General features: G+C 47.2%; 1 protein-coding gene across 1 annotated transcript; it reads right to left on the bottom strand.

Annotated features, from left to right (window-relative positions):
- Nucleotides 1-33: 33 nt before the first annotated feature.
- DOLPP1 (dolichyldiphosphatase 1) lies at nucleotides 34-16,722 on the bottom strand. The gene is made up of 8 exons (XM_063174867.1): nucleotides 16,629-16,722; nucleotides 8,406-8,506; nucleotides 6,792-6,876; nucleotides 6,436-6,535; nucleotides 5,616-5,714; nucleotides 4,304-4,432; nucleotides 3,706-3,795; nucleotides 34-2,866 (listed from the first exon to the last, which is right to left on the bottom strand). Exons 1-8 carry the CDS (start codon nucleotides 16,702-16,704, stop codon nucleotides 2,830-2,832), a joined length of 717 nt encoding a protein of 238 aa, XP_063030937.1. The 5' UTR covers nucleotides 16,705-16,722; the 3' UTR covers nucleotides 34-2,829.
- Between the last annotated feature and the right edge of the window lie 787 nt (nucleotides 16,723-17,509).

The raw sequence follows: 17,509 nt of genomic DNA, 5'->3' as shown, positions 1-17,509 counted from the left end.
GTGTGGGGACAGCAAGAACAGTGAACCACAGCATTCTGTCACCTTCCTTTTATTGTCATATCTCCATCCAGCCCCCTTGAGTACAGGGGAGGAAGAGAAAGCATCTGCTTGCAAAGCCACATATTCCAAAGAAAACATTCAATTTCAGAAAACTAGTGGCAGGAGATTTCATACAAGTGTAGGATAATAAGGCAGAGCTCAAATCTTTTTCCTGCACAGCACCATTTAGTTAAGAAAATCCATGGAATCACTAAGGAATTTCTACCATATATCAAGTATTGCAAAGATTTCTGAAAAGGTACAGCAAAAGTAGGCAGAAGATGCAGATTACAAACAATTCAGAGAGAACAGAGGAAAGTTTATTACAGTGTCTTACAAGAGCTCTTCTTCCTCTCCCTCACTCCTAAGAATTACTGTAGGAAGCTTGGGTTTGAAGGCAACATGAAGTGGAACAGCTTTTTACACTGCACTGCTCTCCATGAGGAGATGAACCCTCTTCCCTATGCTCAATAGGTGTTTCCATTTATTTATTTTTTCCAGCAGTCTGTTGTAACAGCTCGAGAGGCTGGGGAAGTGCTAAGCCACTCCTGAAACAATCCACTCCTTCAGCAACCTTGGAAGAGAGGTGTGATCTCTGTTCTGGCTTTGTCAGTGCACTTACAAAAGATATAAAGAGAAAAGGAATGGTTTTGCAAGACATAAGTACCAGTTTTCAAACTGAAACATGTGGTACCACCATGTCATGGGATCTGCCTGATGTCCTGTCTCATGCCAACAGAGCTGGTCTAAGGCAGATTAAATGTCCTTATGAAAGCTGCAAGATGCCTCTTGATTATGATGCACCTTCAAAGCACATCCAGTGCTTCAGATGTTACAGGATTGCTTATGTTATGCTAAACAGTTCTTAAAAAAATTATATATATATATATACTTGCTGTACCAACTGAAAACAGTTAATTTACTACCCGTAGCTATTTAAACACAGAAATTTAAACAGCCTTCATTCCTGATCTCCTGAATCAGGATCACTTTCTACAGTTTACACTCTGAGTGTCCAACAGCAGCTCCACACAAACACACAAACTCCTATAGCAACAGGCACAGATGAAAACTTAAAAAAAAAAAAATAACCAGGATGAACAGAAAAAAAAAAATCTGACTTCAAGCAGCTTCATAATGCAGGAGTCTGATTAAAGTGGAGATAGTAAAACAAGCAGCAAGACTGAGATGTGACAGTCATTTTACCTCTGCTCATGACTGCATCGAAGGCACACCGATGACCTTTGAGCCAGTTCAGAAGCTGTCCTTTATCTGTGAAAGTTCAAGTCAATTGTGCTTTGAATAAATACTTCTCTGTAGTTACACTTGAACTGCTGCATTAAATACTAGAAATACAGCAAGTGTCCATGCACAGCCCTGAAGCACTGTGAGAATAGCCCTTGGCAGGTCACTGATGGCTCACAGGGGTCGTAGGCATCACCAGCACACAGAGATGGCAGGCACACTCCCACAGAGACACAGCACCCAGAGCGCCACAACCGCCATGGAAGAAGGATGGAGAGCAAAACTTGCTGGTAGGAGTTCAGCATTCAAGGTTACAGCTGCAGAACCCCAACCAAGCCACTGTGATGGAGCCTCTGCTAGGATAAATTCCCTACTTGGAGTTCATGGATGGAGTCTAATAGGGCTCTTCAAGGAATAATTCAGAGAGCAGCTGAGCTAGTTATTAGTCATTTGCCTTGTTCTTTTGTGGTTGTCACTATGTTCATTCATAAAAATCCCTCCCTTAAGCTTTAACAGGAAAAAAAAAAATCCAGTGCTTAAGACAGAGACCAGCAACTGAATTTTGTAAGGCTTTGGGCTGACTCTCACTGGAGCACAGCACTGCTTATAACCAATGGGCTTCCCAGTGCCCTCGGCACACTCAGTACAACAAAAGCTGTACAGATCACAGCAACCCTGAGATAATAAAAGTATAAAGGAAGAGATGGAATAAATGTGAGATATGTATGATAATCTTGCCACCTGGAAGAGATTCTGAAAAGGACACTCTTGCTAATTACACAACAGGAGCAGCAGTGGAAAAAAAATAAGCGTCAGTATATTTGTGTTTTTCCTTTGTTTTACACACACACTCCCCTTAACTGGTATCCGTGCAGGACTCCCTGCAGAACTGTCACTAGTGTTAAAAATCAGATCTTTATAGTCTGTCTTTTTGTCTGTACAAAGTACAGTTGGAATTGATTTTGATCTCCCAAACTGACTGCAGAAAGGAAAGTCTTCCTCTTCCTTCTGTCTTGGTCACCCCTTCTAGATCCCCTCCCTCCTAAGAACCATGTAAGAATTAGAAGCCCTAATTAAACATGACCAGCTTGAGATTATAGTTTTGTCATCTTCTTCCAAAAAAAAAGTAAAAAAAAAAAAAAAAAGCAAAACACACAATCAACGGCTCACCCACCCCATAAACAATAGTTCCATTTAAAAAAATAAATAAATAGTGTGTATATTTCATGCTGAAAAAAAAAGTCACAGAAAGGATTCATTTTTGGTTTTCCCTCCCCCGAACACGACACCAGGCATTTTCTCCCCCCTCCCCTGACGTAGACACGATGGTACATCCAACCATGTGCATCTGTGTTCAAAATGAGTTTCTACTCCTGCACGGTCCCACATGCATCAGGGAGCATCCAGCTTAGCTGCTAAAGCAGAGCAAAGGCTTTCAGGTTTTGGGTATGGTCCCTGCCTGTTCCTTTGGTCCGTCTGTAAAAAGGCTCCTTGCTGCTCCCAGGTCTCTGCTCTTGTCTGTCCATTACAGCGCCCTGGTCCCGGTCACTGCAGCTTCGTACCCAGCTTGCGCTGTCTGTTCCTGCAAGGCAGCACAGGCACAGGGACACAGCTGTCACAGACATATTTTATGAAAAATCCTTTCATTAGGATCTTTTCTCCTGAGAAGCTTCAGCTTCATGTTTTGCTGCTTTGGAATGTGATCTGGAGAATTGTTTACCCAGCATGTGAAATTGTTTTACTTGATGACCAATGACAGCCACCTGTGTCGAGGCTGTGAGCAGTCACAAGATTTTATTATCATTCCTTTCAATCCTCATGAAATCCTTTCTTCTATGCGTTAGTTATAGTTTTAGTATATCACTTTCTTTTAATATGATATATATAATAAAAGAACAAATCGGCCTTCTGAAACATGGAGTCAAGATTCCCATCTCTTCCCTCATTCTGGTACCCCTGTGAACACCACCACACCCATCCCCATCCCAGGGGGCTGCAACAAGCCAGAGGCAAACACAGGAGGATTAAAGTATGCCTCTGCTTAGCTCCACACAAAACTGAAGTGCCCCTGCCTTATCCACCAAGCTGATCATTCCTTCCCACTCTCCACACTCCCAGAACACCCACCCATCTTCAGTGTAAACAAGATCACATGGGGATGCAAGATTATAAACAACTGCTTGCAAAAACCTTAAGCCAGGGAGCTGAAATGCTGCTTAAATGAGATTAAATTCTTGAATCACACCCTCTCCAGACTCACCTTTCAGATGCAGCCGTTAACCCACAACTTGGTATTTCCTTACTTTAAGCTATTCCACCCACAGCAGCCCAAAATTATCAGCTACATATCAGAAAATTAATTAATAACTGCATCTGAAAGGTCAGAGCAGCAACAGCTCCTTCACTCCCAACAGAACTTACCTTGCTTCTGCTCTTGTGACTGTGTATTCAAACCACAGGATGTTAGGAATGAGGCTGGTATCTCGGATTAAAAAGAACTCTGAAATTGGCCTGAAAAAGGACAATGTGGTAGAAGGGGGAAATAATTAGACTTTCTTCACTGGAATTTTGATTTAAAAAAAAACACAAAAAAAAACCCCAAAACCTGCTCTACTTAACAGTACTATTCTGTCACTTCAGGCTTTGTTACATGTTAAAAAAACATTTTTTTCTTTCCTTATGCAATATTCCCAGACTATATTACATGTAAATAGCTCTGCAATTTGACTGGGTCATTAGACATTCATTAAGAAAGGTCTGCTGTTCATCTTGCAAAGCTCCTCCAGCAGGCTGCCACACCTCACAGCTTTAGTAGGGATTTACAAAATGTAGCAATTGATTGAATTCCCTCTTCCCCACCCTTACCAAGGACATATGATCCTTTGTACAGATGCATGCACAAGAAAACATGGAGGAACAAAGTAGGTTACACAACAGCCAGCATGCAAAACTGGGACAGAGCCCAGGAATTCTCATTTCTAACATCCACAACAAACCTCCACAGAATAAAGAGCCTTACCATGCAGCTATCCTCGGGAAGAGGGGAGTTAGGATCTCCTGTGTGAAGGCAAACCAGGCTATGGCCATGATGCTTCCTGCCACACCTCCATATAGGACTTGGCTCCAGGTGTGGTAAAGCAAATAAACCCTGCAGTGGAAGAACAGAGTCACCAGACAGGCTTTAAAACAAGAGGAGCCAAGAATCAGGAGCTGAGGCATCACTGGACCCACAGACATTAAAAGTGGTTGTCCTTTTCCAGTAAAAAGCTGGCAAAAATAGTGGGGGGAAAAATGGGGAAATTCTTCCCAGCTACAGCAGTTTCAGCTTGGAGCACTTCTAGTTTGAGCTTAGCTCAGTAACCCTCCACACTCTTCTTCATCCATCTTGCATCAGCTGAAGAACTAATACTGTTAGTTCAAAAAGAGACTTTTCCAAAGGCAGTTAGAGGACAAGTCTCCTCCAGGCCACCAAAGCTGGGGCTTAAAGGCTTTTAAGAACATGGACAGCATTTTTTTTGTGATTTTGGTTCTCTCCAATGTGACACAGAGGCTGCATGACCAATGTGCTCACTGTGACTGCAGCCACTCAGAGCTGCACTGTTGGCCTATTATATGTGTGCACAAGCTACATTCAAAATTCTTTTTGCTCACATATCATTATGATCATCTTATCTGACCTTCTGTCTAGCATAGGTCACTTGATTTCCTCTAATTTTGTTTTAATTAGACCATATACCTCTGACAAATTTGTCCTGTCAGGCTTTTAAAATAATTAGTAATAAGTAATCAGCTGTAGCACACAGTCAACTGTGCCAACAGGTAATTACTTTCCTGTGGAAAATGTGACCCTATTTCTAGCTTGAATTTGTTTTTCCAATTACTGGAGCTCACTTTACATTTAATCCACTAAAGAGAAAAAAAAATCATTATCACAGTTCCATTTTCTTTATCCATCTTACTTAATCAAAACATTTATAGCTGTTAGCTTGCAAGATTTAGTTAATGATCAAGCAAAACAGTGGGATTGATCATCTGTAGTGATCCACATGGTGTGCCCAGATGGGGCAATGCCTCCACACTCAGTGCTGGAAAGAGGGCAAGGCAGTGAGGCTGGATGGAGCATGGCACTGGAGCCCATGAGGAATTGGCACAAACTCAGCTGATCTGGGGGTTTGTAAACACTTGTGAAGCACCACACACGTAGCACTTTTGTTTATTGGGTCTCATGGCAACACTTGTACAAAGCTGCAGTGCAGAATGAGGTGGGAAAGGCAGGATGAGGAATGCCAGGGCTGCTGTGTGAGAGCAGAAGAGAAACAGCTGCTCCATACCTACTATATGAGACTAGCAAAGCCACTGTGACGAGGCAGATGGACAGCACGTGTCGCCAGAGCAAATCCAGAAACCTCGCGTTGTTTGTTTGGTGCATTCTGGAAGAGAAGGAGAGCCATGAGCACAGGGCAGGGAGCTCAGCACTCCTCACCTCCCTCCCCCCGAAACCCTAGGAAAGCTTCACTCCACTGGGGTCATGGGCAGCTCAATCCCATCCCAGCAGCAATCTGTCCCACTGGCAGCAGTTAAAGAGCAGCCAAGAAGCCACAGATGCTTCTCTCCAGCTGTGAGCAGGGATTGCTGTGATGGAGGGCAGGATGCTCACACTGATGTGAGAGGCACATGCTGAGCACATGCAACAGGGAGCCAAGAGAGTCCCTCCATCACCCACAGAGCCAGGAGGAACTGTGAGCTTTGTCCTCCTCCATCCAGAGCCATGCCCCAGCAAGAATTCCACTGAACCACAGGCAAACCCAGTACTTGGTAAGGGAAGTCAACTAAGAAGTCATGCAGCTGGTATTATCCAAAAGATTATAGATAACCTCACTGAAACTGAGACAAACTGAGAAAGCAGCTCATCATTTCTCCTCCTTTTCCCCCACCTCCTCCCTCACACTGAGGCACCATCACAGCTTAGAGAAAAACTCCAGCCCTACATGCAGATTGAGTCATTCAAGCTCCAATCCCACCCGAGCCACAATAAATTGTGCAGGTCCTCAGATTTAATTCCATTATCCCACTCAAGTGGCAACCAGCAAGGGAGCCACCCATTTCAGGTTTTGTAACATTAACAGCCAGAACCTGAGCCGGAATTTTTACCTTAAATAAAGGAACAGAAAAGAATAGACAGAGAAAAACCACATGAATTGGGAGTGGCTGGACGGCATCCCATATTTTGTGGTCACTGTAGAATGGGCTTCTGGGAAGAGAAAGAAAAAAAGATGGTCAAGGTATGGTCAGCAGCTGGAACGCTCCAGATGTGAAGCCAGCCCATGCTGCTGGAGCATGCACAAAGTTCACAGGACATGTCCCTGCTCAGGAGGCTCTGTCAGCCTTTTTACACCCAAACACCCACAGCCAACGTGAGGCAAAGGGGGAAAACCCCTGTAACTCCCCCCAGTGAGCATTGCACCCCAAACTCCCCTGACACACCACACTCCTGGTGCACACCCTACCTTGGCACGGCCGAGGCTCCCGGATTACATTTTTTATTAACCAGTTCACTGCCTCGTTGAACACCAGCCCTCCCAAGAAAGAGATCTGTGAAGGCAAGACAGCTGTGTCATCCCCTCCAAGAGATCCTTCTACTTACCAGGCTCTCTCTGTTGACAAAACCCCAAACATTATGCTTCTAATTTTCTTTTTTGACTACTAGAGTTAAAACCAATGGCTTCCAAATTCTACACCTGAGAAGAAAAGCATTTATTTTCATCTCACTTTCCATTTAGCAACATATTGTGTACATGCAGCTTTTCAGCAGCTGATACACAGAAAGACAAAAATGGCACAGCAGGGCACTTCTGCCAGCACCAGTGAGTGCAGAAAGTGACCTTTTTAATAGGGCAAGTTTTGGGAACTTTGGCTTTTCCCAATGACCAACAGGGGGAGTGCAGACACTGTTATTTCGGTAAACAGTTTAAAACAAAGGTGACTTTTTAGGCTATCTGGCTTTTCCTTCTATGAATATTTTCATCTTGAAGCTGCTGTCTTCAGTCCAAGATGAAGTCACATTCTGAGCTAAGCCAGACCTGGTAGCATTTATTTTTGCTCTTCAACTTCACAGTTCATACACCTCCACTAAATTAGTCCTGCTGCTGTGATCAAATTCCCAGCTGGTGATGACACTGCCTCCTTAGCACTCAGTCCCATTCCACATGATGAAGCAATTTTTCACTCCTCATCCTGAGCCACAGATCAGGCTGCTGCAAGCAGCCAGTGTCCCTCTCTAGCCCAGTGGTGACTTCCCACATGAAGAATCGACACTCAACCTCAACACCAAGCAAATCCCTTTATTGAGAAACCTATAAATCTGTGCAAGAGTTACTCTGGCTTCTTTTCTCTTTTGGGCCAACACAAAACGTTTGAGTTGCCAAAATTGTGCAGCTGCCTTCCCTAGTTAAGAGTTCCCTATTCCCAAGTCCCTTGGGCCACTGGTTCCCATGACACTGCGGCCCTACATTCAAAATCCTTTCAGTGGCCCGTTTTAGATGTTTACTGAGGACAAATGCTACAAGAGGTTTGTATGTCCTAGAGGGAGTTTATCCATTCCCAACTACCTGGCAGAGCAGATAAAAAGTATTTTAAGAATTTTCTGCCCCTGGTATTCAACTCACATTTGAAAAACAGCCCTTAAAGACAGATCCACTCCCTTGGAAAGCTTTAGGTTTTATTTTTATCCCCTTTTCTGCCTCAGTAGTTCAAAGCAAGTGCATCCCCCTGAGTTACACACACCATTTCCTGCATATGCTGCCCAGTGCTATGATCCTACTGGATTTTGGGAGTGTTCCCACTCTGCAACAGCATTCTGTACTTCCTCAGACATCTCCCTCGATGGTTCTGGACAGATAATGTCCAAAACACACCCGAGTAAGAGAGAAGTCAGAAAAGGCTGAGCAGCCTTTTAACCTGCCACGGGTGCTAAGTGTCTCCTGCTGTTCCCTGACAGGGAGATGGCTTTCCTCAGCTTGCTCCTTTTAGAGAGAAAAAGAAGTGTGAATACAGGAGCCCCAGGTGACAAAGGAAAAGACTTTTGTCATAAGGAGAGGCTGGGAAGGGAGAGAAGGACTCACCGTGTGAAGCTCTCTCTTGAATATGATGAGTGTTACAAAGCCAACAATAATGAATATTGGACCAAGACTCAAATAAGCTAAAAGCTGGCCAGAGAAATCACCTGGGGAAACAAACAAGAGAAACCAATCAGTGTGAATTTCACAGGTACCCACCTGCCACCACAACATGGGTCAGTCAGAGCCCTGCATCACAGAGCAGAGGGGCAGACTCAGCAGTGCAGCCAGTCCCTGTGTTCCAGAATGACAGGGACACAGCAGTGCTTCCATGCAGGTTCAAAATCAAGGGTGAAAGGAGCCTGGAATCATTCAGCAGAGATTTACACCCAGTTTACAACAACCACCATGGGTGTGGGCCCAGAGCCACTTTAATCCAACATGAGCACAGGCTGCTGCATCTTTCCCTTCCCCTCATTCCTATTTCTTCTCTGAGCCAGAAAAAGTCCCCAAACAAATCCTTTCCCACTCCCTCACTAAAATGGGTTAGTTTTCAGCTGGATCAGCTTCCTAATCTGTCTCACCATGTGTCTGCATGAACACCAGCATTAGCAAAATGGGAAGGAAATAAACAGCTAAACATAGCAGGAGATGTCAGGGAAATAAAGGAGACTCTGCCTTTTTAACCAGTACCCCACTGGTCCCACACAGAGGGGGATTTGGGCCTACAACCCAAATAATTAACAGTCTAGTTATCCCCCAGGGAGAGTCAGGGAGCTGCAATGGGACCTCACAGAGGTCATAAGGTCCCTCAAAACCTTTATTCCGAGTTACAAAAGCCACAGAAGTGGGCAGCAGCAGTAAGGAGCAGCTGTGCCTTTGGATCCCAGTTTCTCCTGCCTCTCTTCCCCAAAAAGGGACACACACAGAAGTATTTGGAGAAAAGATGTCAGCACAAATTCCGAGAACACAAGAAATTATCAGAGCAATTTTGCTCCAAATCAGCAATTTGTATAAGCAGAATGAGAAGTGTCTGCCAGAGAATCTTTAAATACAGAAGTCACCACAAACTTGGTGTATGAACCCAGAGAGCAGCAGAGGAGATGGGTACTTTGAGTATTGCTTCTCACAGACCAGATCCTCTCCATCCCATCACAAAAGGCTCAGCCCCCACAGAAATTTGTCCTTCTTCCCTTCTCTCAAAAGGAAACAGGATGCCTCTGCAAGTCTGAGCATTGGACTCATTCCTAGATCAATTCCACTGCAAGGCTCCCCAGCCCACACAGCCACATTTCAAAGCAGCACTTGGTGAAAAGGACTTTAACCTCAGCCTCTGAGTGCTGGAACTGATAAAAAAAAAGAAGTTATTGCCCCTCCACAACAAAGTTCATGCTGCTGATGTTATTGCCACATAGTTGTGGTTACATCAGGTACAGTGCATGGAAGCCTCTGGAATTCCAGCTCTGGGGTAAATTTGGGCACCAGCAACATCATCAGCAAGGATTCCTAGCAGGAGTTAGGTGAAAGGAGGAGGATTTGGAGGACAAAACCCTCAGGCATGCTGGGTTTCCACTGAAGTGAGGTTCTGCTTTAGTTTTAACCTGAAAAGCGTTGGGAGAGGCTGAATTTGAAACTTTTGTTGCTCCATATGGCAGGTTTGTCTTGCATCAGGTGCATTCCAAGTGCTCCCAAAGCAATGGATTATGGTAACACAAAGGGAATGTGACATTACCAGTTACTTGGCAATAGACAATCAAGCCCCTTATGGTTTTACATAAATCACAAACTCTCAACAAAATGAGTTCTGTCATCAATGATGAGGGAATTCATGAGAGAAGCCACCTTGTCAAGGGACAATTAAACTACCCTGAAAATCTTAGGAATACTTTCCAAAGGTCTCAATTCCAGCATTGCCAAATAAAGAGAACTCATCATCAAGAGATCTCCATGTTTCAGATCACTCACTCTGTTAATCCACAATACATAAAGGCTTAGCACCTCCACATTAAAAGCCATAACTTTGTCAATAGAAATAAAACCAGATCATTTATCTTCTCAGAGGGTTCTATTTCTTGTGCAGATGGTGGAAAGGTACTTAAACAAGCAGTCTTTTAATTTAAATAGGATCAGTGGCAGCGAACTCAAAATCCTCTGTTATGTTACATGATAACATTCCCAATAAATCAAATCACCCAGACCTCACAGGCACAAAAACCACACCTGAGAGGGGAACCAGACACCACCACTCCCAGATGTGCCTACAGGCACCAAGTCCTTCACTCCATCTGAACACAAAACCTCCTCAAATATTTCAGCAGTCCATTTAGAGCAGATAACACTAATAGCACTTCATGTTCCTGTGCCTAATGGCAATTAAACACAGCCACATTCTGAAGCCACTTTTTGTAGAGGAAGCAAATAAACAGCTGGGCACTGAAGGCAGAAACACAGCCACATTCTGAAGCCACTTTTTGTAGAGGAGGCAAACAAACAGCTGGGCACTGAAGGCAGCACTGGAGCAGCCCCAGGAACACACGAATGCCATCACAAACGGCCCCACAGGATCAGCAGCTCCAGGCAGAGCTTCAGTGAGTAACCCAGCTCGGAAAGGACTGGAAATCCCCAGTGGAGGAGGCAAAGTGAGCTCTGAGAGAAAGGCCAGCGCTGCTCGGCGCTCCGGGGGCCTTGGAGCGTGATTGCTCCTGTCACTCCTGTCTCCTCTCACGCTCCAGCGCGCTCCCAGACTTATTCCCAGCGAAAGGAGACGTGCAGGAGAGCCACAGTTTGAAGTCCAGTCAGATCTAGCAAGCAGCACCCCTGTCTTTTTATATAAAAAATTAATTTTCCTTTAATTTGATAAACTTGGGAATTTTAAAGCAGTTCCTCCAAGGAGAAGGAACAGAGACAAAATCTCTGCAGAAATGCAAAAGGAGAATCTACTTAATACAGATCTTGGGTTTCATTTAGTTTTAAATTCTGCTTTTTTACAGTCCAGCTTTCCCTGGACATTATTTGGAGCTCAAAAGGCAAAAATAAAGGATGCAACTAGCCCATTTTTGGGCAGCCAAGAGATAAGGACGTGCAGCACTATACATAGCTCAGACACACGCTATTTTTTCAGCCTTCATTCAGCATCTACTTCTGCTCCAATTCAACATTTTACCCAGCATCCTGTCAGTAGAAATAGCTGAGCTTCACCACATCTACTTAACCTGTATAGGATGTAAAAATGTGAATCAACAGCCCCCAACCACATCCTACCACAAGAACTGAGCTTTGCCACCACCACTTCCTATTGAAGGATCTATTTGTGGCACTGCCACTGGTTGTGTGTTCTTGCCTAAGAGCATATGTGCAAGTTGCACAGACAACATGCAGTGTGTGTGTCTCACTAAATCACTAAATATTCATGATATAAAAGAGTAATTTCCTCTGCTTGTGCATATCCCCATAACACGAGCTGGGGGACAGCAATATCTACAGGAGGCTTTAAATTATGGCATAAAATCAGACATAACTTCTGCAGGGAGATTAAACATAAACCCTGCATTCAAGCAGCCAAACAAGAGTGGGATCTGCTTCTTCCAGGAGATAGTGCTCAGCTCTGGAATGAGCCCTGACTTGTGAGCCTGCACAGAAGCACAGGAGGGTTATCAGAACAAACATTCCTATAGGAGCTGCATGTGCTGATACTGAACAGCAACAAGAACTGCTGAGCCAAAGCAGACACAGCACCTTTGAACCTCTTTACCCACTGCATACCTGCCTCTCCAACTCTGCCTGGCTGTAGGAAACATCCTGGAGAAAATGGGAAAATGGGAATATTCTGTCATTCTGCAGAGAAAAGGTTTGGCACATCAGGTTTCTCTCCTTAAAGAATTTGTCCAGTGTGAGAAGGTCCAGAAAGTCCCAGAGCTCTAAGAATCCCAGCTGCACTGAAGAGAGGAAGTGTTCTTTCTTTTCTCCAAATAATAATAAAAAAAAAACCCCAAACAAACCAGGAACTCAATGTTTCTCCAGTGAAACTCACCCTACAGGCAGGAAGTCCCTGAAGATGAGTTTTAAGTCTGCAGCACAAAGTCATCCCATGCAAAGCAAAGCATACGGGAAAAAACAACCCTAATTATACCCATGACATGACAGGATTGAGTTCAGTTGTTATCAAACAAAATCCCTCAGACTCAGAGTGTGCCAATACCTTCAGAGTAGCACCCAGTGCTCTGCAGCAGTCAAAAAGGCAAGGAGAACATTTTTAAGAGCACGACAGAAGTTACTGTTACAGCACTACAAAAATTTATTATGCAATTGTGGTGTCACCAGCTGAAAAGGGAGAGTACACACAGAAAAGGCAAATAGAATGGGGACAAAGATAAGTATGCAACAGCAGCCATTCAGAAAGCATCAAATAAATCAGATTTTCAGCTGAAAAAGGAAAACAGATGATACAACAGTTCTATAAAGTCGTGAATTATATGGAGAAATTGACAGCAAACAATCACTGCCTCTCACTGCACATGAGAGAGTGTTTGATGAAATTACTGAGCAGTGGACTTAACAGAAAAGAAACAACAACCACATTAAGCTACAAAGCTCAGTGCCAAAGATACAGTGAGATCCAAAGCAGAAATGGATTCAAGGAACAATTAGAGATACAGCTTTTATCCATCCATCAAAGGGCTTCACAGCCCTGATGCAATCACCAGCTCATTACTGGAAGGACACAGGGAAGAAGGATTATTCCTGCCTACCTGCCAGCAACCTGACACTGTGCCAGATCATCCCTTGGTCTCACCAAAACAGAGCTGGTAATATGAAAAGCTCCAGGATAAAAGAAAATCTGCAAGCAGCATCAGGATGATATTTTTACAGGCTGTCCTCTGCAGCAGCGTGCTTTAGCACACGCAGGCAGCACTGCCATGGCTGATTTTTTTCTCCCTATGTTTAATCCTAACATTCCCTATGGGTAGTATTTCAGTCAGGTCTCCAAGACTGCATTCCTGAGACCAGTCTGCAGTTGATTACCACAGCATTCATTTGCTGTTTCTCATTTGTTTTGCTCAAAGTGGACATCACAGAAAGCCCTGGAGAGCTGTGCAGTCACACAAGCAACTCAGGATGGGTTTGATGTATCACTACTGATAAGGAAACATTAGATCAGAACAGGGAGCACCTTTCTGGAGACACCTCTCCCCTTCACAATTAGAAGCAGGAGCCCAAATGCAGGCTTCATCTGCCAGGCAGAAATCAGCAGTGACAGCTTTTTACCCAAGGAGCAGGACCATCACCCAGGCAGATGAAAGCTGGGGCTCTGCACTGGGAATCTTTAAAGATGTGAGATTTTCAGAGGCAGTTGCCACAGCAGCTCAGCAGCCTCTGGGAACAGCCAAGAGCCAAAGCTGTTTGCCACAGAGCAGTGCATGACATGCCAAGACAGCTTAATAATTGATGTTGGTAAAAGCAGGATCCATTTCTCGTTCCAACCCTCTCAGCAGCACGAGGCTGCATTAACCCCACTGTGCTGAGCCTGCTGCCAACACCACTCCTTTATAAATATACATCAGCCAGGCACTTCATGGACCTGCACTTCAGATGTGCCCAGGCTGAATGTAAACAGCTTTCTAAACAAAGTTAGGAGCACTTTCCCCAAATCCAGGTAAAAGCTTCAGATCTATGCTTTACTGCAAGTCATTATTTTAGAACAAAATGTTGTCTGCCTTGCCTTAGTAAAGCCTTTGACACTGCTTTCCACAGCATTCTCCTGGAGAACATCCACAGCTTGGACAGGTGCTCTGTTTTGCAGGTAAAAACCCTGTCCAGGCCCAGACTGGTGGGGAATGGAGCTAAATGCAGCTGGGGCTGGGCTCAGTTCTGAGGCAGGTTCTGTTTCATGTGTTTATTCATGAACTGGCCAAGGAGACCAAGTGCCCACTGATGACACCACATCTCCCTGTGCTGAACCCTGCTAAGGCCCCGCCTCAAATCCTGGGGGCAGCTTTGTGCCCCCCACAACAAGAAAGGCACTGAGGGGCTGAAGCATGTCCAGAGGGGGGAATGGAGCTGGGGAGGGATCTGGAGCACCAGGAGCAGCTGAGGGAGATGGGGAGGCTCAGCCTGGGGGGACCTTCTGGCTCTGCACAACTCCCTGACAGCTGAGGGACAGGCATCAGGCTCTGCTCCCAGGGAACAGGGACAGGAGAAGAGGAAACAGCCACAGCTGCACCAGGGAAGGCCTAACTTGGATTTCAGGAAAAGCTTCTTCACAGAAAGTGTTGTCCAGCCCTGGCAGAGCTGCCCAGGAAATGGTGGACTCCTCATGCCTGCAGGGATTTCAGAGCTGTGTAAATGTGGCACTTGAGGATGGGGTTTAGTGGTGGCCTTGGCAGTGCTGGAGGACAGCTGGACTCGGTGATCTCAGGGGCTTCTTGGAGAATGATTCTATGAAAATAGATTAACAAACTTTTATACCCCCAGCTGTTTTATTGTTTCAGTCCTTTGTCTCTTTATAGGCTTTCATAAACACATTTTATCCAAGATAAACACCGTGCCCATCCCCTCCAAACACAACCCTAAGCTGGGTGATGATTTACCCCTCCACACAATCATCTCCTCCCTCTGCCTGTCTAAGAGCTCTCAACACAGAGAGAAAATATTCAGGTTATGTCACATTGTTCAAGATCTGACAGATAACCCTTGTGCAGGGATTTCCACCACCTTATTTCCCAAACCAATCCAACAAATGGAGCACAGGACGCTCTGTGTATACTGCCAGGTTCAGATAAAGAGATAAGATACAAAGATGAACATATCAGTACTACTGGCAAGATTATTTCCCATCTCTCCCAAACTGACACATTAATATATTTGAGAAGGGGGATGGCAGAGGAGCTGACAGTGTGGAGGAAAATGCAAGACAGAAAAGGAAATGCCAGTATTTCACATAAAGCATCACAGAAAACCATCAAACAGCCATCAGAGGGAGGGCCAAGAAATAATGTATCTCCAGCGCCAGATATTTTTTCAGTGTTGTCACATTTCAAGTCTCCTAGCTAAATGGGCACTTTCAACCCAGAAGATCCCTAAGCACTTTAAAAGCTTTAGGAATTGCACTGCTGAGAGGAGCTTTCATCAGGAACTAAAATCCAGCTACTGAAACAGGACATACAGCAACACTCCATGGCAAGTTGGGAACTGGAAATATTGAGAACAACGTTTAAACAAGATTTGGATTCTGAGCAAATGGTTAATGCTGTAACTCTGGCAGTTCATTTTTCTATTATCTCTGATTATAACAAGCACCCAAACCCAGCACAGCACAAAGCACCCACAGGAGCTCCAAAGGCCCACAGGTACTGATGGGACACGGTTCAGGCATTTGCCAGCTGAACACAGACCCGTTTGCTCTCGCACATCAGAACTCATTCCAGCTGGTGTGAGGAGCTTTGTGGGTCACACCTGTCCCAGCTGGAACAGCCCACCCTGCACTCAGGCACCCACTGTTCCTCAACCAGGACACAAACCCACCTTGGCCAGAGCTGAGACACAAAACCTCCTGTGCCCGGAGCGCTCGGGGCATTTCCCTCAGCGCTGATTGACCGAAGTGCCCCCAGGAAAAGCCCCAGATCCACGGGGACAGGGACACGCTGCCACCCTCACTGCCAGCACGGCCCTCACACTGCTCCGGCAGCCGAGCCCACCCAGGGAACACGGCCCCCGTGGCACATCCCCGCTCCCTGAGGGGGCACCAGGGCCCCCAGAGCCCCCTGGCACGGTGACACACCGAGCCAGACCCGCAGCGCCCGGAGCACGGAGGTGACACCGACACCGGCAGCTGCTGAGGCGGCACCGAGAGCAGCACACCGTGGGTGGGACCCTCGCCTCGAAGCCAGGGGTACCGCACATGGCCAGAGGGCTGCAGGGGCGGCGAGGCGGCGGTGTGGGGCGGGCAGGGCGGCAGTGGAGGGCCAGGCGGCTCCGGGATGACCGGGACGGAGCCGCCCCCCCCGAGCCCATTCCCGGTCCCTTTCCCCGTCCCCCCCACCCGCAGCCCCCCAGCCCGGAGCCCCCACCGCGCATGCGCAACGCCGCTCCCGCCGTGGCTCCCAATCTGGCAGAGCGCCTCGCTGCCCCCAACGCGCACGCGCGCCCTGCCGCCTCAGCGCTGCTACTCAATGGCTCACTATTTGGCAGCCACCAGCGCGGCCCGCGGCGGCGCCGCGGGGCGGCGGGAAGGGGCCCGCCGCGCCCGAAGGTGCGGTGGGGAGGCCCGGCGGCGGCGAAACGGAGCGTTACCTGCGGGATACTCGACGTGAGTGAGGGAGACCGGCCGCCACGGCGCGGGCAGCGAGCACTCCCCGACTGCGGCCATCTTACCCGGATACCGGGCCGGGCCGCTACGGCCAATCGGGACGCTCTTGAGGGGCGGTGCGACCAATGGGCGGGGGCGCGGGGAGCGGCGGGCCAATGGTGGCGCGCGGCAGGTGAGGCGCCGGGCTGCCCAGCACCGCCCAATTAAACATCCAGCCCGGGGAGCGCCTCGGCCAATCGGCTGGCGGCACCGCGGCCCGGCAGTGGGCGGGCACAGGGAGCGGCACAGCCAGTCGGAGGAAAGGCGGGCTGCATGGCGTTTCGTCATTGGCCAGCGCTGCCGTGCGGATGGGCCAATCAGCAGCTCGCCCTGGCGCTAGTTCTCAGCCAATCAGCGTTGGCGGTGGCGCCGCGGGCGCGGGGCGCTGAGGCGGGGGCTCGGCGGGAACATGGCCGGGCTGGGCCCCCTCAGAGCCCGGAGAGAACGGCCCGGCCTGCCCTCACATCCCTGCGCCCAGCGCGACCCTCCCCAGGCTCCCCCTCATACCTCGGCGGGAACAACCCAGGCTCCCTTCACATCCCTGCGCCCGGCGCCACCCGCCCCAGGTTCCCCTCACACCTCGGCGGGAACAGCCCGGGCTCCCCTCACATCCCTGCGCCCGGCGCCACCCGCCTCAGGCTCCCCTCACACCTCGGCGGGTACAGTCGGGCTCCCCTCACACCCCGCGGGTTCCCGCTCTGGTGCTGCCCCGGCTGCCCTCACAACCCTCTGCAGCCCCCACAGTTGCAGTTAAAAAAAAAAAAAAACCCAAACCAAGAAACAAACAAACAAAAAATCTACTGAAAATGGAAAAAAAAATTAAATT

Source organism: Melospiza melodia, chromosome 22, assembly GCF_035770615.1.
Source record: "Melospiza melodia melodia isolate bMelMel2 chromosome 22, bMelMel2.pri, whole genome shotgun sequence".
Taxonomy (NCBI): domain Eukaryota; kingdom Metazoa; phylum Chordata; class Aves; order Passeriformes; family Passerellidae; genus Melospiza; species Melospiza melodia.
This window is presented reverse-complemented; position numbering and strand designations above follow the sequence as displayed.

Coding starts and splice junctions, on each gene's coding strand:
- DOLPP1 (XM_063174867.1), bottom strand. CDS start 16,704: ATGGCCGCAGTCGGGGAGTGCTCGCTGCCCGCGCCGTGGCGGCCGGTC. Junction 6,536..6,791: donor GGAGCCTCGGCCGTGCCAAG/GTAGGGTGTGCA, acceptor TTCTCTTCCCAG/AAGCCCATTCTACAGTGACC. Junction 3,796..4,303: donor TTCCCGAGGATAGCTGCATG/GTAAGGCTCTTT, acceptor GTCCTTTTTCAG/GCCAATTTCAGAGTTCTTTT.